Here is a 13,411-nt window from a genome sequence, read left to right as displayed (position 1 = left end):
CATCCTACAATGCCGCCGAAACAAGAAAAGACTAGTAGCGGAAGAAGAATTGGCAAACTCAACGCCCACAACTGCTTTGTGTTCTACTCGTGCATAGTAACTACGCATAGACCTGGCTCATGATGCCACTGTAGGGAATCGTAGCATAATTTTAAAATTTTCCTACGCTCACCAAGATGCATCTATGGAGTCTACTAGCAACGAGGGGAAAGGAGTGCATCTACATACCCTTGTAGATTGCGAGCGGAAGCGTTCCAATGAACGTGGATGACGGAGTCGTACTCGCCGTGATCCAAATCACCGATGACCGAGTGCCGAACGGACGGCACCTCCGCGTTCAACACACGTACGGTGCAGCGACGTCTCCTCCTTCTTGATCCAGCAAGGGGGAAGGAGAGGTTGATGGAGATCCAGCAGCACGACGGTGTGGTGGTGGATGTAGCGGGTCTCCGGCAGGGCTTCGCCGAGCTTCTGCGAGAGAGAGAGAGGTGTTGCAGGGGAGGAGGGAGGCGCCCAAGGCTGTAGGTTGCTGCCCTCCCTCCCCCCCACTATTTATAGGACCCCGGGGGGGGGGGGGGCGCCAGCCCTTGGGAGATCAGATCTCCAAGGGGGGCGGCGGTCAAGTGGGGGGGAAGGGGTGCCTTGCCCCCCAAGGCAAGGGGGAAGCTCCCCCCTAGGGTTCCCAACCCTAGGCGCATGGGGGGAGGCCCAAGGGGGGCGCCCCAGCCCACTAAGGGCTGGTTCCCTTCCACTTTCAGCCCACGGGGCCCTCCGGGATAGGTGGCCCCACCCGGTGGACCCCCGGGACCCTTCCGGTGGTCGCGGTACAATACCGGTAACCCCCGAAACTTTCCCGGTGGCCGGAACTTGACTTCCTATATATAATTCTTCACCTCCGGACCATTCCGGAACCTCTCGTGACGTCCGGGATCTCATCCGGGACTCCGAACAACTTTCGGGTTTCCGCATACATATATCTCTACAACCCTAGCGTCACCGGACCTTAAGTGTGTAGACCCTACGGGTTCGGGAGACATGCAGACATGACCGAGACGCCTCTCCGGTCAATAACCAACAGCGGGATCTGGATACCCATGTTGGCTCCCACATGCTCCACGATGATCTCATCGGATGAACCACGGTGTCGAGGATTCAATCAATTCGTATGCAATTCCCTTTGTCAATCGGTATGTTACTTGCCCGAGATTCGATCGTCGGTATCCCAATACCTTGTTCAATCTCGTTACCGGCAAGTCTCTTTACTCGTACCGCAATGAATGATCCCGTGACTAACGCCTTAGTCACATTGAGCTCATTATGATGATGCATTACCGAGTGGGCCCAGAGATACCTCTCCGTCACACGGAGTGACAAATCCCAGTCTCGATCCGTGCCAACCCAACAGACACTTTCGGAGATACCCGTAATGCACCTTTATAGTCACCCAGTTACGTTGTGACGTTTGGCACACCCAAAGCACTCCTACGGTATCCGGGAGTTGCACGATCTCATGGTCCAAGGAAAAGATACTTGACATTGGAAAAGCTCTAGCAAACGAAACTACACGATCTTTTATGCTATGCTTAGGATTGGGTCTTGTCCATCACATCATTCTCCTAATGATGTGATCCCGTTATCAATGACATCCAATGTCCATAGTCAGGAAACCATGACTATCTGTTGATCAACGAGCTAGTCAACTAGAGGCTTACTAGGGACAGGTTGTGGTCTATGTATTCACACATGTATTACGATTTCCGGACAATACAATTATAGCATGAATAATAGACAATTACCATGAACAAAGAAATATAATAATAACCATTTATTATTGCCTCTAGGGCATATTTCCAACAGTCTCCCACTTGCACTAGAGTCAATAATCTAGTTCACATCACCATGTGATTAACACTCACTGGTCACATCACCATGTGACCAACATCTAAAGAGTTTACTAGAGTCAACAATCTAGTTCACATCACTATGTGATTATCACTCAATGTGTTCTGGTTTGGTCATGTTATGCTTGTGAGAGAGGTTATTAGTCAACGGGTCTGAACCTTTCAGAACCGTGTGCTTTACGAATATCTATGTCATCTTGTGGATGCTACCACGCGCTATTTGGAGCCATTTCAAATAATTGCTCTACTATACGAATCCGGTTTACTACTCAGAGTCATCCGGATTAGTGTCAAAGTTCGCATCGACGTAACCCTTTACGACGAACTCCTTTCCACCTCCATAATCGAGAAATTCCTTAATCCACTAGGTACTAAGGATAAGTTCGACCGCTGTCATGAGATCCTTTCCCGGATCACCATTGTACCCTCTTGACCAACTCATGGCAAGGCACACTACATGTGCGGTACACAGCATAGCATACTATAGAGCCTATGTCTAAAGCATAGGGGACGACCTTCGTCCTTTCTCTATCTTCCGCTGTGGTCAGGTCTTGAGTCTCACTCAATACTCACACCTTGTAACACAGCCAAGAACTCCTTCTTTGCTGATCTATTTTGAACTCTTTCAAAATCATGTCAAGGTGTGCTGTCTTTTGAAAGTATCATCAGGCGTCTTGATCTATCTCTATGGATCTTGATGCCCAATATGTAAGCAGCTTTATCCAGGTCTTCCTTTGAAAAACTCCTTTCAAACAACCCTTTATGCTTTCCAGAAATTTTACATCATTTTGGATCAACAATATGTCATTCACATATACTTATCAGAAATGTTGTAGCGCTCCCACTCACTTTATTGTAAATACAAGTTTCTAACAAACTTTGTATAAACCCAAAAACTTTGATCACCCCATCAAAGCGTATATCCTGACTCCGAGATGCTTGCTCTAATCCATGGAAGGATCGCTGGAGCTAGCATACCTTTTAGCATCCTTAGGATCGACACAACCTTTCTGATTGTATCACATACAACCTTTCCTCACGAAAAACTGGTAAGGAAACTTGTTTTGACATCCATCTGCCAGATTTCATAAATGTAGCTAATGCTAACATGATTCCGACGGACCTAAGCATCGCTACGGATGAGAAAAAAAACTCATTGTAGTCAACTCCTTGAACTTGTGAAAATACTTTTTGCCACAAGTCGAGCTTCATAGAAGGTAACATTACCGTCCATGTCCGTCTTCTTCTTAAAGATCCATTTATCTCAATGGCTTGCCGATCATCGGGCAAGTTCACCAAAGTCCATGCTTTGTTCTGATACATGGATTCTATCTCGGATTTCATGGCCTCGAGCCATTCGTCGGAATATGGGCCCACCATCGCTTCTCCATAGCTCGTAGGTTCATAGTTGTCTAGCAACATGACTTCCAAGGCAGGATCACGCATTACTCTGAAGTAGTGCGCATCCTCGTCGTCCTACGAGGTTTGGTAGTGACTTGATCCGAAGTTTCATGATCACCATCATAAGCTTCCACTTCAATTGGTGTAGGTGCCATAGGAACAACTTCCTGTGCCATGCTACATACTAGTTAAAGCGACGGTTCAATAACCTTATCAAGTCTCCACCATCCTCCCACTCAATTCTTTCGAGAGAAACTTTTCCTCGAGAAAGGACTCGTTTCTAGAAGCAATTACTTTTGCTTCCAGATCTGAAATAGGAGGTATACCCAACTGTTTTGGGGTATTCTATGAAGATGCATTTATCCGCTTTGGGTTCGAGCTTATCAGCCTGAAACTTTTTCACATAAGCATCGCAGCCCCAAACTTTTAAGAAACGACAACTTAGGTTTCTATAAACTGTGTCGTCTCAACGGAATTGCGTGGTGCCCCTTTTAAAGTGAATGCGGTTGTCTCTAATGCCTAACCCATAAATGATAGTGGTAATTTGATAAGAAACATCATGGTATGCACCATATCCAATAGGGTGCAGTTATGATGTTCGGACACACCATCACACTATGGTGTTCCAGGCGGTATTAATTGTGAAACACTTTCCACAATGTCTCAATTGTGTGCCAAACTCGTATCTCAGATACTCATCTCTATGATCATATCACAGACATTTTATCCTCTTGTCACGACGATCTTCAACTTCACTCTGAAATTACTTGAACCTTTCAATAATTCAGACTAGTGTTTCATCAAGTAAATACACTCAGCATCTACTCAAATCATCTGTGAAGTAAGAACATAACGATGTCCACTGCATGCCTCAGCACTCATTGGACTGCGTACATCAAAATGTATTACTTCCAATAAGTTGCTCTCTTGTTCCATCTCACTGAAAACGAGGACTTTCAGTCATTTTGCCCATGTGGTATGATTTGCATGTCTCAAGTGATTCATAATCAAGTGAGTCCAAACGATCCATCTGTATGGAGTTTCTTCATGCATATATACCAATAGACATGGTTCGCATGTCTCAATCTTTTCAAAAATGAGTGAGTCCAAAGATCCACCTACATGGAGCTTCTTCATGCGTTCTACACCAATATGACTCAAGTGGCAGTGCCACAAGTATGTGGTACTATCATTACTATCTTATGTCTTTTTGGCATGAACATGTGTATCACTACGATCGAGATTCATTTTAGGTGCAAGACCATTGAAGGTATTATTCAAATAAACAGAGTAAACATTATTCTCCTTAAATGAATAACCGTTTTGCGGTAAACATAATCCAATCATGTTCAACGCAAACACCAAATCTCGATGGTAGAGGGAGCATGCGATGCTTGATCACATCAACCTTGGAAACACTTCCAACACATATCGTCATCTCACCTTTAGCTAGTCTCCATTTATTCCACAGCTTTTATTTTGAGTTACTAACACTTAGCAACCGAACCAGTATCTAATACCCTGGTGCTGCTAGGAGTACTAGTAAAGTACACATTCATTTAACGTATATCCAATATATTTCTGTCGACCTTGCCTGCCTTCTCATCTACCAAGTATCTAGGGTAGTACTGCTTCAGTGACCGTTCCTCTCATTACAGAAGCACTTAGTCTCGGGTTTGGGTTCAACCTTGGGATTCTTCACTAGAGCAGCAAACGACTTGCTGTTTCATGAAGTATCCCTTTTGCCCTTGCCCTTCTTAAACTAGTGGTTTTACTAACCATCAACAATTGATGCTCCTTCTTGATTTCTACTCTCGCGGTGTCAAACATCGCGAATAGCTCAAGGATCATCATAACTATCCTTGATATGTTATAGTTCATCACGAAGCTCTACTAGCTTGGTGGCAGTGACTATGGAGAACTATCACTATCTCATCTGGGAGATTAACTCCCACTCGATTCAAGCGATTGTGGCACTCAGACAATCTGAGCACACGCTCAACGATTGAGCTTTTCTCCCTTAGTTTGCAGGCTTAAGAAACTTGTCAGAGGTCTCATACCTCTTGACGTGGGCACTAGTCTGAAATCCCAATTTCAGTCTTCGGAACATCTCACATGTTCTGCGACGTTTCAAAAACGTCTTTGGTGCCACAATTCTAAACCGCACTGAACTATCACGTAGTCATCAAAACGTGTATGTCAGATGTTTCGTAACATCTACAGACGACGCTGAGGTTCAGCACACCGAGCGGTGCATTAAGGACATAAGCCTTCTGTGCAGCAATGAGGACAATCCTCAGTTTACGGACCCAGTCCGCATAATTGCTACTACCAACTTTCAACTAAATTTTCTCTAGGAACATATCTTAACCAGTAGAACTAAAGCGCAAGCTATGACATAATTTGCAAATACCTATTTGACTATGTTCATGATAATGAAGTTCATCTGATTATGAACTCCCACTCAGATAGACATCCCTCTAGTCATCTAAGTGAAACATGATCCGAGTTTAACTAGGCCATGTCCGATCATCACGTGAGACGGACTAGTCAAGATCGGTGAACATCTCCATGTTGATCGTATCTTCTATACGACTCATGCTCGACCTTTCGGTCCTCCGTGTTCCGAGGCCATGTCTGTACATGCTAGGCTCGTCAAGTCAACCTAAGTGTATTGCGTGTGTTCCGAGGCCATGTCTGTACATGCTAGGCTCGTCAACACCCGTTGTATTCGAACGTTAGAATCTATCACACCGATCATCACGTGGTGCTTCGAAACAACGAACCTTCGCAACGGTGCACAGTTAGGGTGAACACTTTCTTGAAATTATTATAAGGGATCATCTTACTTACTACCGTCGTTCTAAGCAAATAAGATGCAAAAACATGATAAACATCACATGCAATCAAATAGTGACATGATATGGCCAATATCATCATGCTCCTTTGATCTCCATCTTCGGGGCATCATGATCATCTTCGTCACCGGCATGACACCATGATCTCCATCATCATGATCTCCATCATTGTGTCTTCATGAAGTCGTCACGCCAACGATTACTTCTACTTCTATGGCTAACGCGTTTAGCAACAAAGTAAAGTAATTTACATGGCGTTATTCAATGACACGTAGGTCATGCAATATAATAAAGACAACTCCTATGGCTCCTGCCGGTTGTCATACTCATCGACATGCAAGTCGTGATTCCTATTACAAGAATATGATCAATCTCATACATCACATATATCATTCATCACATCTTCTGGCCATATCACATCACATAGCACTTGCTGCAAAAACAAGTTAGACGTCCTCTAATTGTTGTTGCAAGTTTTTACGTGGTTTGTAGGTTTCTAGCAAGAACGTTTCTTACCTACGTATGACCACAACGTGATTTGCCAATTTCTATTTACCCTTCATAAGGACCCTTTTCATCGAATCTGTTCCGACTAAAGTAGGAGAGACAGACACCCGCTAGCCACCTTATGCAACTTGTGCATGTCAGTCGGTGGAACCTGTCTCACGTAAGTGTACGTGTAAGGTCGGTCCGGGCCGCTTCATCCTACAATGCCGCCGAAACAAGAAAAGACTAGTAGCGGAAGAAGAATTGGCAAACTCAACGCCCACAACTGCTTTGTGTTCTACTCGTGCATAGTAACTACGCATAGACCTGGCTCATGATGCCACTGTAGGGAATCGTAGCATAATTTTAAAATTTTCCTACGCTCACCAAGATGCATCTATGGAGTCTACTAGCAACGAGGGGAAAGGAGTGCATCTACATACCCTTGTAGATCGCGAGCGGAAGCGTTCCAATGAACGTGGATGACGGAGTCGTACTCGCCGTGATCCAAATCACCGATGACCGAGTGCCGAACGGACGGCACCTCCGCGTTCAACACACGTACGGTGCAGCGACGTCTCCTCCTTCTTGATCCAGCAAGGGGGAAGGAGAGGTTGATGGAGATCCAGCAGCACGACGGTGTGGTGGTGGATGTAGCGGGTCTCCGGCAGGGCTTCGCCGAGCTTCTGCGAGAGAGAGAGAGAGGTGTTGCAGGGGAGGAGGGAGGCGCCCAAGGCTGTAGGTTGCTGCCCTCCCTCCCCCCCACTATTTATAGGACCCCTGGGGGGCGCCAGCCCTTGGGAGATCAGATCTCCAAGGGGGGCGGCGGTCAAGTGGGGGGGAAGGGGTGCCTTGCCCCCCAAGGCAAGGGGGAAGCTCCCCCCTAGGGTTCCCAACCCTAGGCGCATGGGGGGAGGCCCAAGGGGGGCGCCCCAGCCCACTAAGGGCTGGTTCCCTTCCACTTTCAGCCCACGGGGCCCTCCGGGATAGGTGGCCCCACCCGGTGGACCCCCGGGACCCTTCCGGTGGTCGCGGTACAATACCGGTAACCCCCGAAACTTTCCCGGTGGCCGAAACTTGACTTCCTATATATAATTCTTCACCTCCGGACCATTCCAGAACCTCTCGTGACGTCCGGGATCTCATCCGGGACTCCGGACAACTTTCGGGTTTCCGCATACATATATCTCTACAACCCTAGCGTCACCGGACCTTAAGTGTGTAGACCCTACGGGTTCGGGAGACATGCAGACATGACCGAGACGCCTCTCCGGTCAATAACCAACAGAGGGATTTGGATACCCATGTTGGCTCCCACATGCTCCACGATGATCTCATCGGATGAACCACGGTGTCGAGGATTCAATCAATTCGTATGCAATTCCCTTTGTCAATCGGTATGTTACTTGCCCGAGATTCGATCGTCGGTATCCCAATACCTTGTTCAATCTCGTTACCGGCAAGTCTCTTTACTCATACCGCAATGAATGATCCCGTGACTAACGCCTTAGTCACATTGAGCTCATTATGATGATGCATTACCGAGTGGGCCCAGAGATACCTCTCCGTCACACGGAGTGACAAATCCCAGTCTCGATCCGTGCCAACCCAACAGACACTTTCGGAGATACCCGTAATGCACCTTTATAGTCACCCAGTTACGTTGTGACGTTTGGCACACCCAAAGCACTCCTACGGTATCCGGGAGTTGCACGATCTCATGGTCCAAGGAAAAGATACTTGACATTGGAAAAGCTCTAGCAAACGAAACTACACGATCTTTTATGCTATGCTTAGGATTGGGTCTTGTCCATCACATCATTCTCCTAATGATGTGATCCCGTTATCAATGACATCCAATGTCCATAGTCAGGAAACCATGACTATCTGTTGATCAACGAGCTAGTCAACTAGAGGCTTACTAGGGACAGGTTGTGGTCTATGTATTCACACATGTATTACGATTTCCGGACAATACAATTATAGCATGAATAATAGACAATTACCATGAACAAAGAAATATAATAATAACCATTTATTATTGCCTCTAGGGCATATTTCCAACACATACATGGTGGCTATTTCCTTTGTGCAGGCAAGCATAGGGGTTACCACAAAGGCCACTCCATTTGGTATGACTACTGTGACATAGATAACTGGACACCTACTGTTGTTGCTAGTCTGGTTGAGGAAATTGGGTATGAGTTTGAGGGGAGGATCAGGGCTTATTGGTGTGTTCCTGGGTTGACAGTGTACAAGAATGGATTAAGAGAGATCAAGATAGGGGACAACACTATGACAGAAAACATGAAGGATGGTGTTCTGAATGGCAACCACTTCCAACAAATATTTCTTGATCATGATGAGGGCATGAGATCATATATTTCTGTTTTACAAGTTCACTCTGATGATGAGGATCCTCCAGTTGTCAGGTTCAGTGGCATTAGGCCAAAGAAGGAGAAGGCTGATCAAGAGCATGAGGAGCAAGCAGAGCAGACACAACAGCAGCTAGAGGAGCAGGCTGAGCTCACTGTAGTGGAACAGGAGCAGGCTGAGCTCCCTCAACTGGAACAGGAGCTGCCTCAGCATGATCAAGAGCAGGAGCAAGATGAAACACAGTCAGAAAGTGGAGCAGAGTCAGAAGAAGATGATTTCATACCAAGTCCACCCCAGCCAGGAACAACTTACCTTTCATCTTAGTTTGGGTTTAGGGCCAGGAAATCCTCTAGGTGTTTGAACATGGATGTCGCAGACACAGTTGGTTGTTCAGTAATGCAGGATTCAGATGAAGATTACATTCCACAATTTGTTGATTCAGACATTGATCTGCAAGATGATGATGACTTGTTTGCCAAGAATGTTGATTGTGACAAAGGCAAAGGTAAGCAGTCCAAGAAGAAGCTGATGATCCTACTAAAGATGTGGACATGTGCTTGCCTTCATCTGATGAAGATAAGGTTAAGCTTAATTTCAAGAGTTTCAGAGAAGAGGACCTGGCTAAACCAGAGTTCAAAGTGGGTCAGACATTTGCTAGTGTTGAGTTACTGAGGAGGGCTATCAAGGAGTATAGCTGTCATGAAAGGGTTGACATCAAGTGCCCTAGAAATGATAGGAAAAGAGTTAAAGGCATTTGTGAAGATGGGTGTCCATGGTCTTTGTATGCATCATTTGATGGGAGAATCAACTGCTTCATGATTAAGAAGTATAACCCAAATCATACCTGCATAAAGAAATGGAGTGTCAAGTCATTCACTGCCCCCTTCATGGCAGGGAAGTATCTTGATTCATTCAGAGCAGATGAAAACATGAACATGAAGAATTTTTCAAGGGTTGTTCAGAAGGACTGGAACATGACAACCACAAGGAGCAAACTTAGAAGGGCCAGGAGACTAGTGAAGAAAGTCATTGAAGGAGATGAGTTAGAGCAGTATAATAGTATGTGGGATTATGCAGCAGAATTCAAAAGATCAAACCCAGGCAGCTCTTTCTATGTAGGTGTTAATGATGACATATTTGGAAGTTGTTATTTCTCTCTGGATGCCTGCAAAAGGGGTTTCATGCAAGCATGTAGGCCTGTCATTTGTTTGGATGGATGCCACCTGAAGACAAAGTATGGAGGTGTTATGCTTTGTGCTGTTGGCATGGATCCTAATGACTGCATTTACCCTCTGGCTTTTGCTGTTGTTGAGGTAGAGAACACTGACACATGGAAATGGTTTCTGTCAAACCTGAAGAGTGACTTGGGAATTCTGAACACAGAGCCATGGACTATAATGTTAGACAAGCAAAAGGAGCTGATCAAGGGAGTGAGGCAACACTTTCCTGATGCAGAGCACAGACACTGTGTTAGGCATATATGGCAGAATTTTCAGCAAACACACAAAGGAGATGTTCTTAATAACCAGTTATGGAAGTGTGCAAGGAGCACAACACCAGAGCTGTGGGCTGCAAGCATGGAGGAAATGAAGGTCATCAGCATAGAAGCATAGAAATGGCTTGAGCAGCTACCACCCAACACTTGGGTTAGGGGCTTCCAAAGAGACTTGGTCAAGTGTGATATCCTTCTGAACAACAACTGTGAGGTTTTCAACAAATATATTCTTGAGGCCAGGGAGATGCATCTCATATCAATGGTTGAGAAGATCAAAACTCAGCTCATGGTTAGATTCTACAACAAAAGAAAAGAGGCAGAGAACTGGCCTGGTTCTGTATGCCCAAAAATAAGAAAAAGAATTCAAAGGAATATAGAGCTGGCAGCTACATGCATGGTTTCAGGGGCTGGTGATGGCATCTTCCAGGTTGACAACAGGACCAAGACATACATTATTGACCTCAAGGAAGAGAGTTGTACATGCAAAAGGTTGGATCTTAGTGGAGTCCCATGCCACCATGCAGTCGCATGCTGTAGACATGAGAGAATTGACCCAGAGAGTTTGGTGCACTCCTGCTACAGTATAGAAGCATTCAAGTTAGCATACAAGCCAATTATCAAGCCTTGCAGAGATAGGAGTGAGTGGCAGAAGATGAATGCTTGTGAAATCAAACCACCTGTCTATGAAAAGAAAGTTGGGAGGCCTTCAAACAAGAGTAGGAGAAAGCAGCCTTATGAGATTGAAAAGAAAGATGGCACAAAGGTACTGACCAGACATGGAGGCACAATAACATGTTCATACTGCCATGAACAGGGCCACAACATCAAAGGATGTAATACAAAAAAGCTGGCATTTTGCCAAAACTACCAGTGAGAAGGGGGCCAAGGGCTATTCCTGAGGATGTGTCTGATGATGAACAAGATGGTGGGCAAGTCACACAGGAGGAGGTTCATGTCACACAAGATGATGAGCAAGTGACACAGGAGGAGGTTCATGTCACACAAGATGATGGCCAACTTACACAGGAGGATGTCAATGCCACACAAAATGATTGCCCAGTGCAGCAACAAGAGGATGAATATGATACACCAGTTGTTTTTCAGGTAAATTCTTATATTTTTTGTCCATTTCTTTTAGGTTGTATTTAATATGATACACCAGTGATGATAGCATGTCATGATTGGCTGTCCACAGGTGCAAGACTTTGGATATACAATGCTTCTTAAGATGCAGCAGTCTAGGCCTGTACCTAGAGAAGAAACTGAAGGAACACTACCAGATTCATCATTCATATTACAGGCATCCAGTTCTCAAGCTTCAGCACATACAACAACAGCTACAAATGGTGGCAACCTGACCATGAAGTTGTTGAAGATGAAAAGAGATAAAGAAAGGCAGATGACAGCCAGGAGAGATGAAGCACTAGAGGCAATGAATGAGATGGCAGAGAGGAGAGCAGAGGAGGCTGAAGCAAAGAGGCAGGAAATTGCTATCAGGAGAGCAGAGAAGGCAGCTAGAAGAAGAAGAGCAGCAAAAGAGAAGAAGGCTGAGGAAACATCAGCAAGAAAAGCAGCATTACAAGAAGAGAAGGAGGCCAGGGCAATTGACGCAATTGCAGCTAAGGCAGAAGCGGCAATGAAGAGACGAGAAGAGCAAGAAGCCAAGAGAGCTGTTGCAGCAAAGAAGAAACAAGATCAAGAAGCAAAGAAGAAACAACAAGAAGAGGCCAAGAGAAGAAGAGTTGAATCAGTTTGCCCAAGTGCACCAACAAGAAGTGGACGTGTGCCCAAGAAGAAAAGAGTCAACATGTTTGATGAGTTCAGATGAATCAGTGCTGTTGCACTTGTAATTCAGTGATTTTTTGGCAGAAACTTAAATCTGAGTAATTTGATGCTCATTGAGCTCAAATGTGGTTCATTCAGTAAAGAAACTAATAGAGCTGAAATGTAGCTCATTCAGTGAGACATAAGTAATTTGATGCAAACTGAATTTGATGCAACATTGCAATTTTGTATCTGTGTCAATCTTTGCTGAAATGTAGCTCAATTCAGTGAGACATAAGTAATGTGTCCATCTTTGTTCAACCTGACCATGAACTTGTGTTTATGATTGAATTTGCTCAATTTGCTACATTTGCTCAATTTGAATTTGAGGCTCAAGTTGTAATTTTTATGATTGAATTTATGTTGCTCTATTTGCTGCAAACTGAATTTGAGAGCTATTGCTCAATATTATGTACCAAATTCTGTTTAAAGAAAAAAAATTAAAAATCAAACAAAAAAAGTTTTGCCTGGGTCTCGAACCCAGGACCTGTGGTATTGAACGTTGGGGGCAATGCCAGTGGGGTAAGTGGTAGTGCTTTGATAAAGGAGGCTGAAGCAAAGAGGCAGGAAATTGCTATCAGGAGAGCAGAGAAGGCAGCCAGAAGAAGAAGAGCAGCAAAAGAGAAGAAGGCTGAGGAAACATCAGCAAGAAAAGCAGCATTACAAGAAGAGAAGGAGGCCAGGGCAATTGACGCAATTGCAGTTAAGGCAGAAGCGGCAATGAAGAGACGAGAAGAGCAAGAAGCCAAGAGAGCTGTTGCAGCAAAGAAGAAACAAGATCAAGAAGCAAAGAAGAAACAACAAGAAGAGGCCAAGAGAAGAAGAGTTGAATCAGTTTGCCCAAGTGCACCAACAAGAAGTGGACGTGTGCCCAAGAAGAAAAGAGTCAACATGTTTGATGAGTTCAGATGAATCAGTGCTGTTGCACTTGTAATTCAGTGATTTTTTGGCAGAAACTTAAATCTGAGTAATTTGATGCTCATTGAGCTCAAATGTGGTTCATTCAGTAAAGAAACTAATAGAGCTGAAATGTAGCTCATTCAGTGAGACATAAGTAATTTGATGCAAAC

The 13,411-nt window shown here is 44.8% G+C and overlaps 1 protein-coding gene across 1 annotated transcript; it reads left to right on the top strand.

Annotated features, from left to right (window-relative positions):
* Positions 1-9,385: 9,385 nt before the first annotated feature.
* On the top strand, positions 9,386-10,635 carry LOC109758763 (uncharacterized). The gene is made up of 2 exons (XM_020317630.1): positions 9,386-9,527; positions 9,599-10,635. Exons 1-2 carry the CDS (start codon positions 9,386-9,388, stop codon positions 10,633-10,635), a joined length of 1,179 nt encoding a protein of 392 aa, XP_020173219.1.
* Positions 10,636-13,411: the final 2,776 nt, after the last annotated feature.

This window comes from Aegilops tauschii, chromosome 1 (assembly GCF_002575655.3).
Source record: "Aegilops tauschii subsp. strangulata cultivar AL8/78 chromosome 1, Aet v6.0, whole genome shotgun sequence".
In the NCBI taxonomy this organism is placed as follows: Eukaryota; Viridiplantae; Streptophyta; class Magnoliopsida; order Poales; family Poaceae; genus Aegilops; species Aegilops tauschii.
The sequence above is the reverse complement of the archived record's forward strand: the minus strand, read 5'-3'. Positions and strand labels throughout refer to the sequence as shown.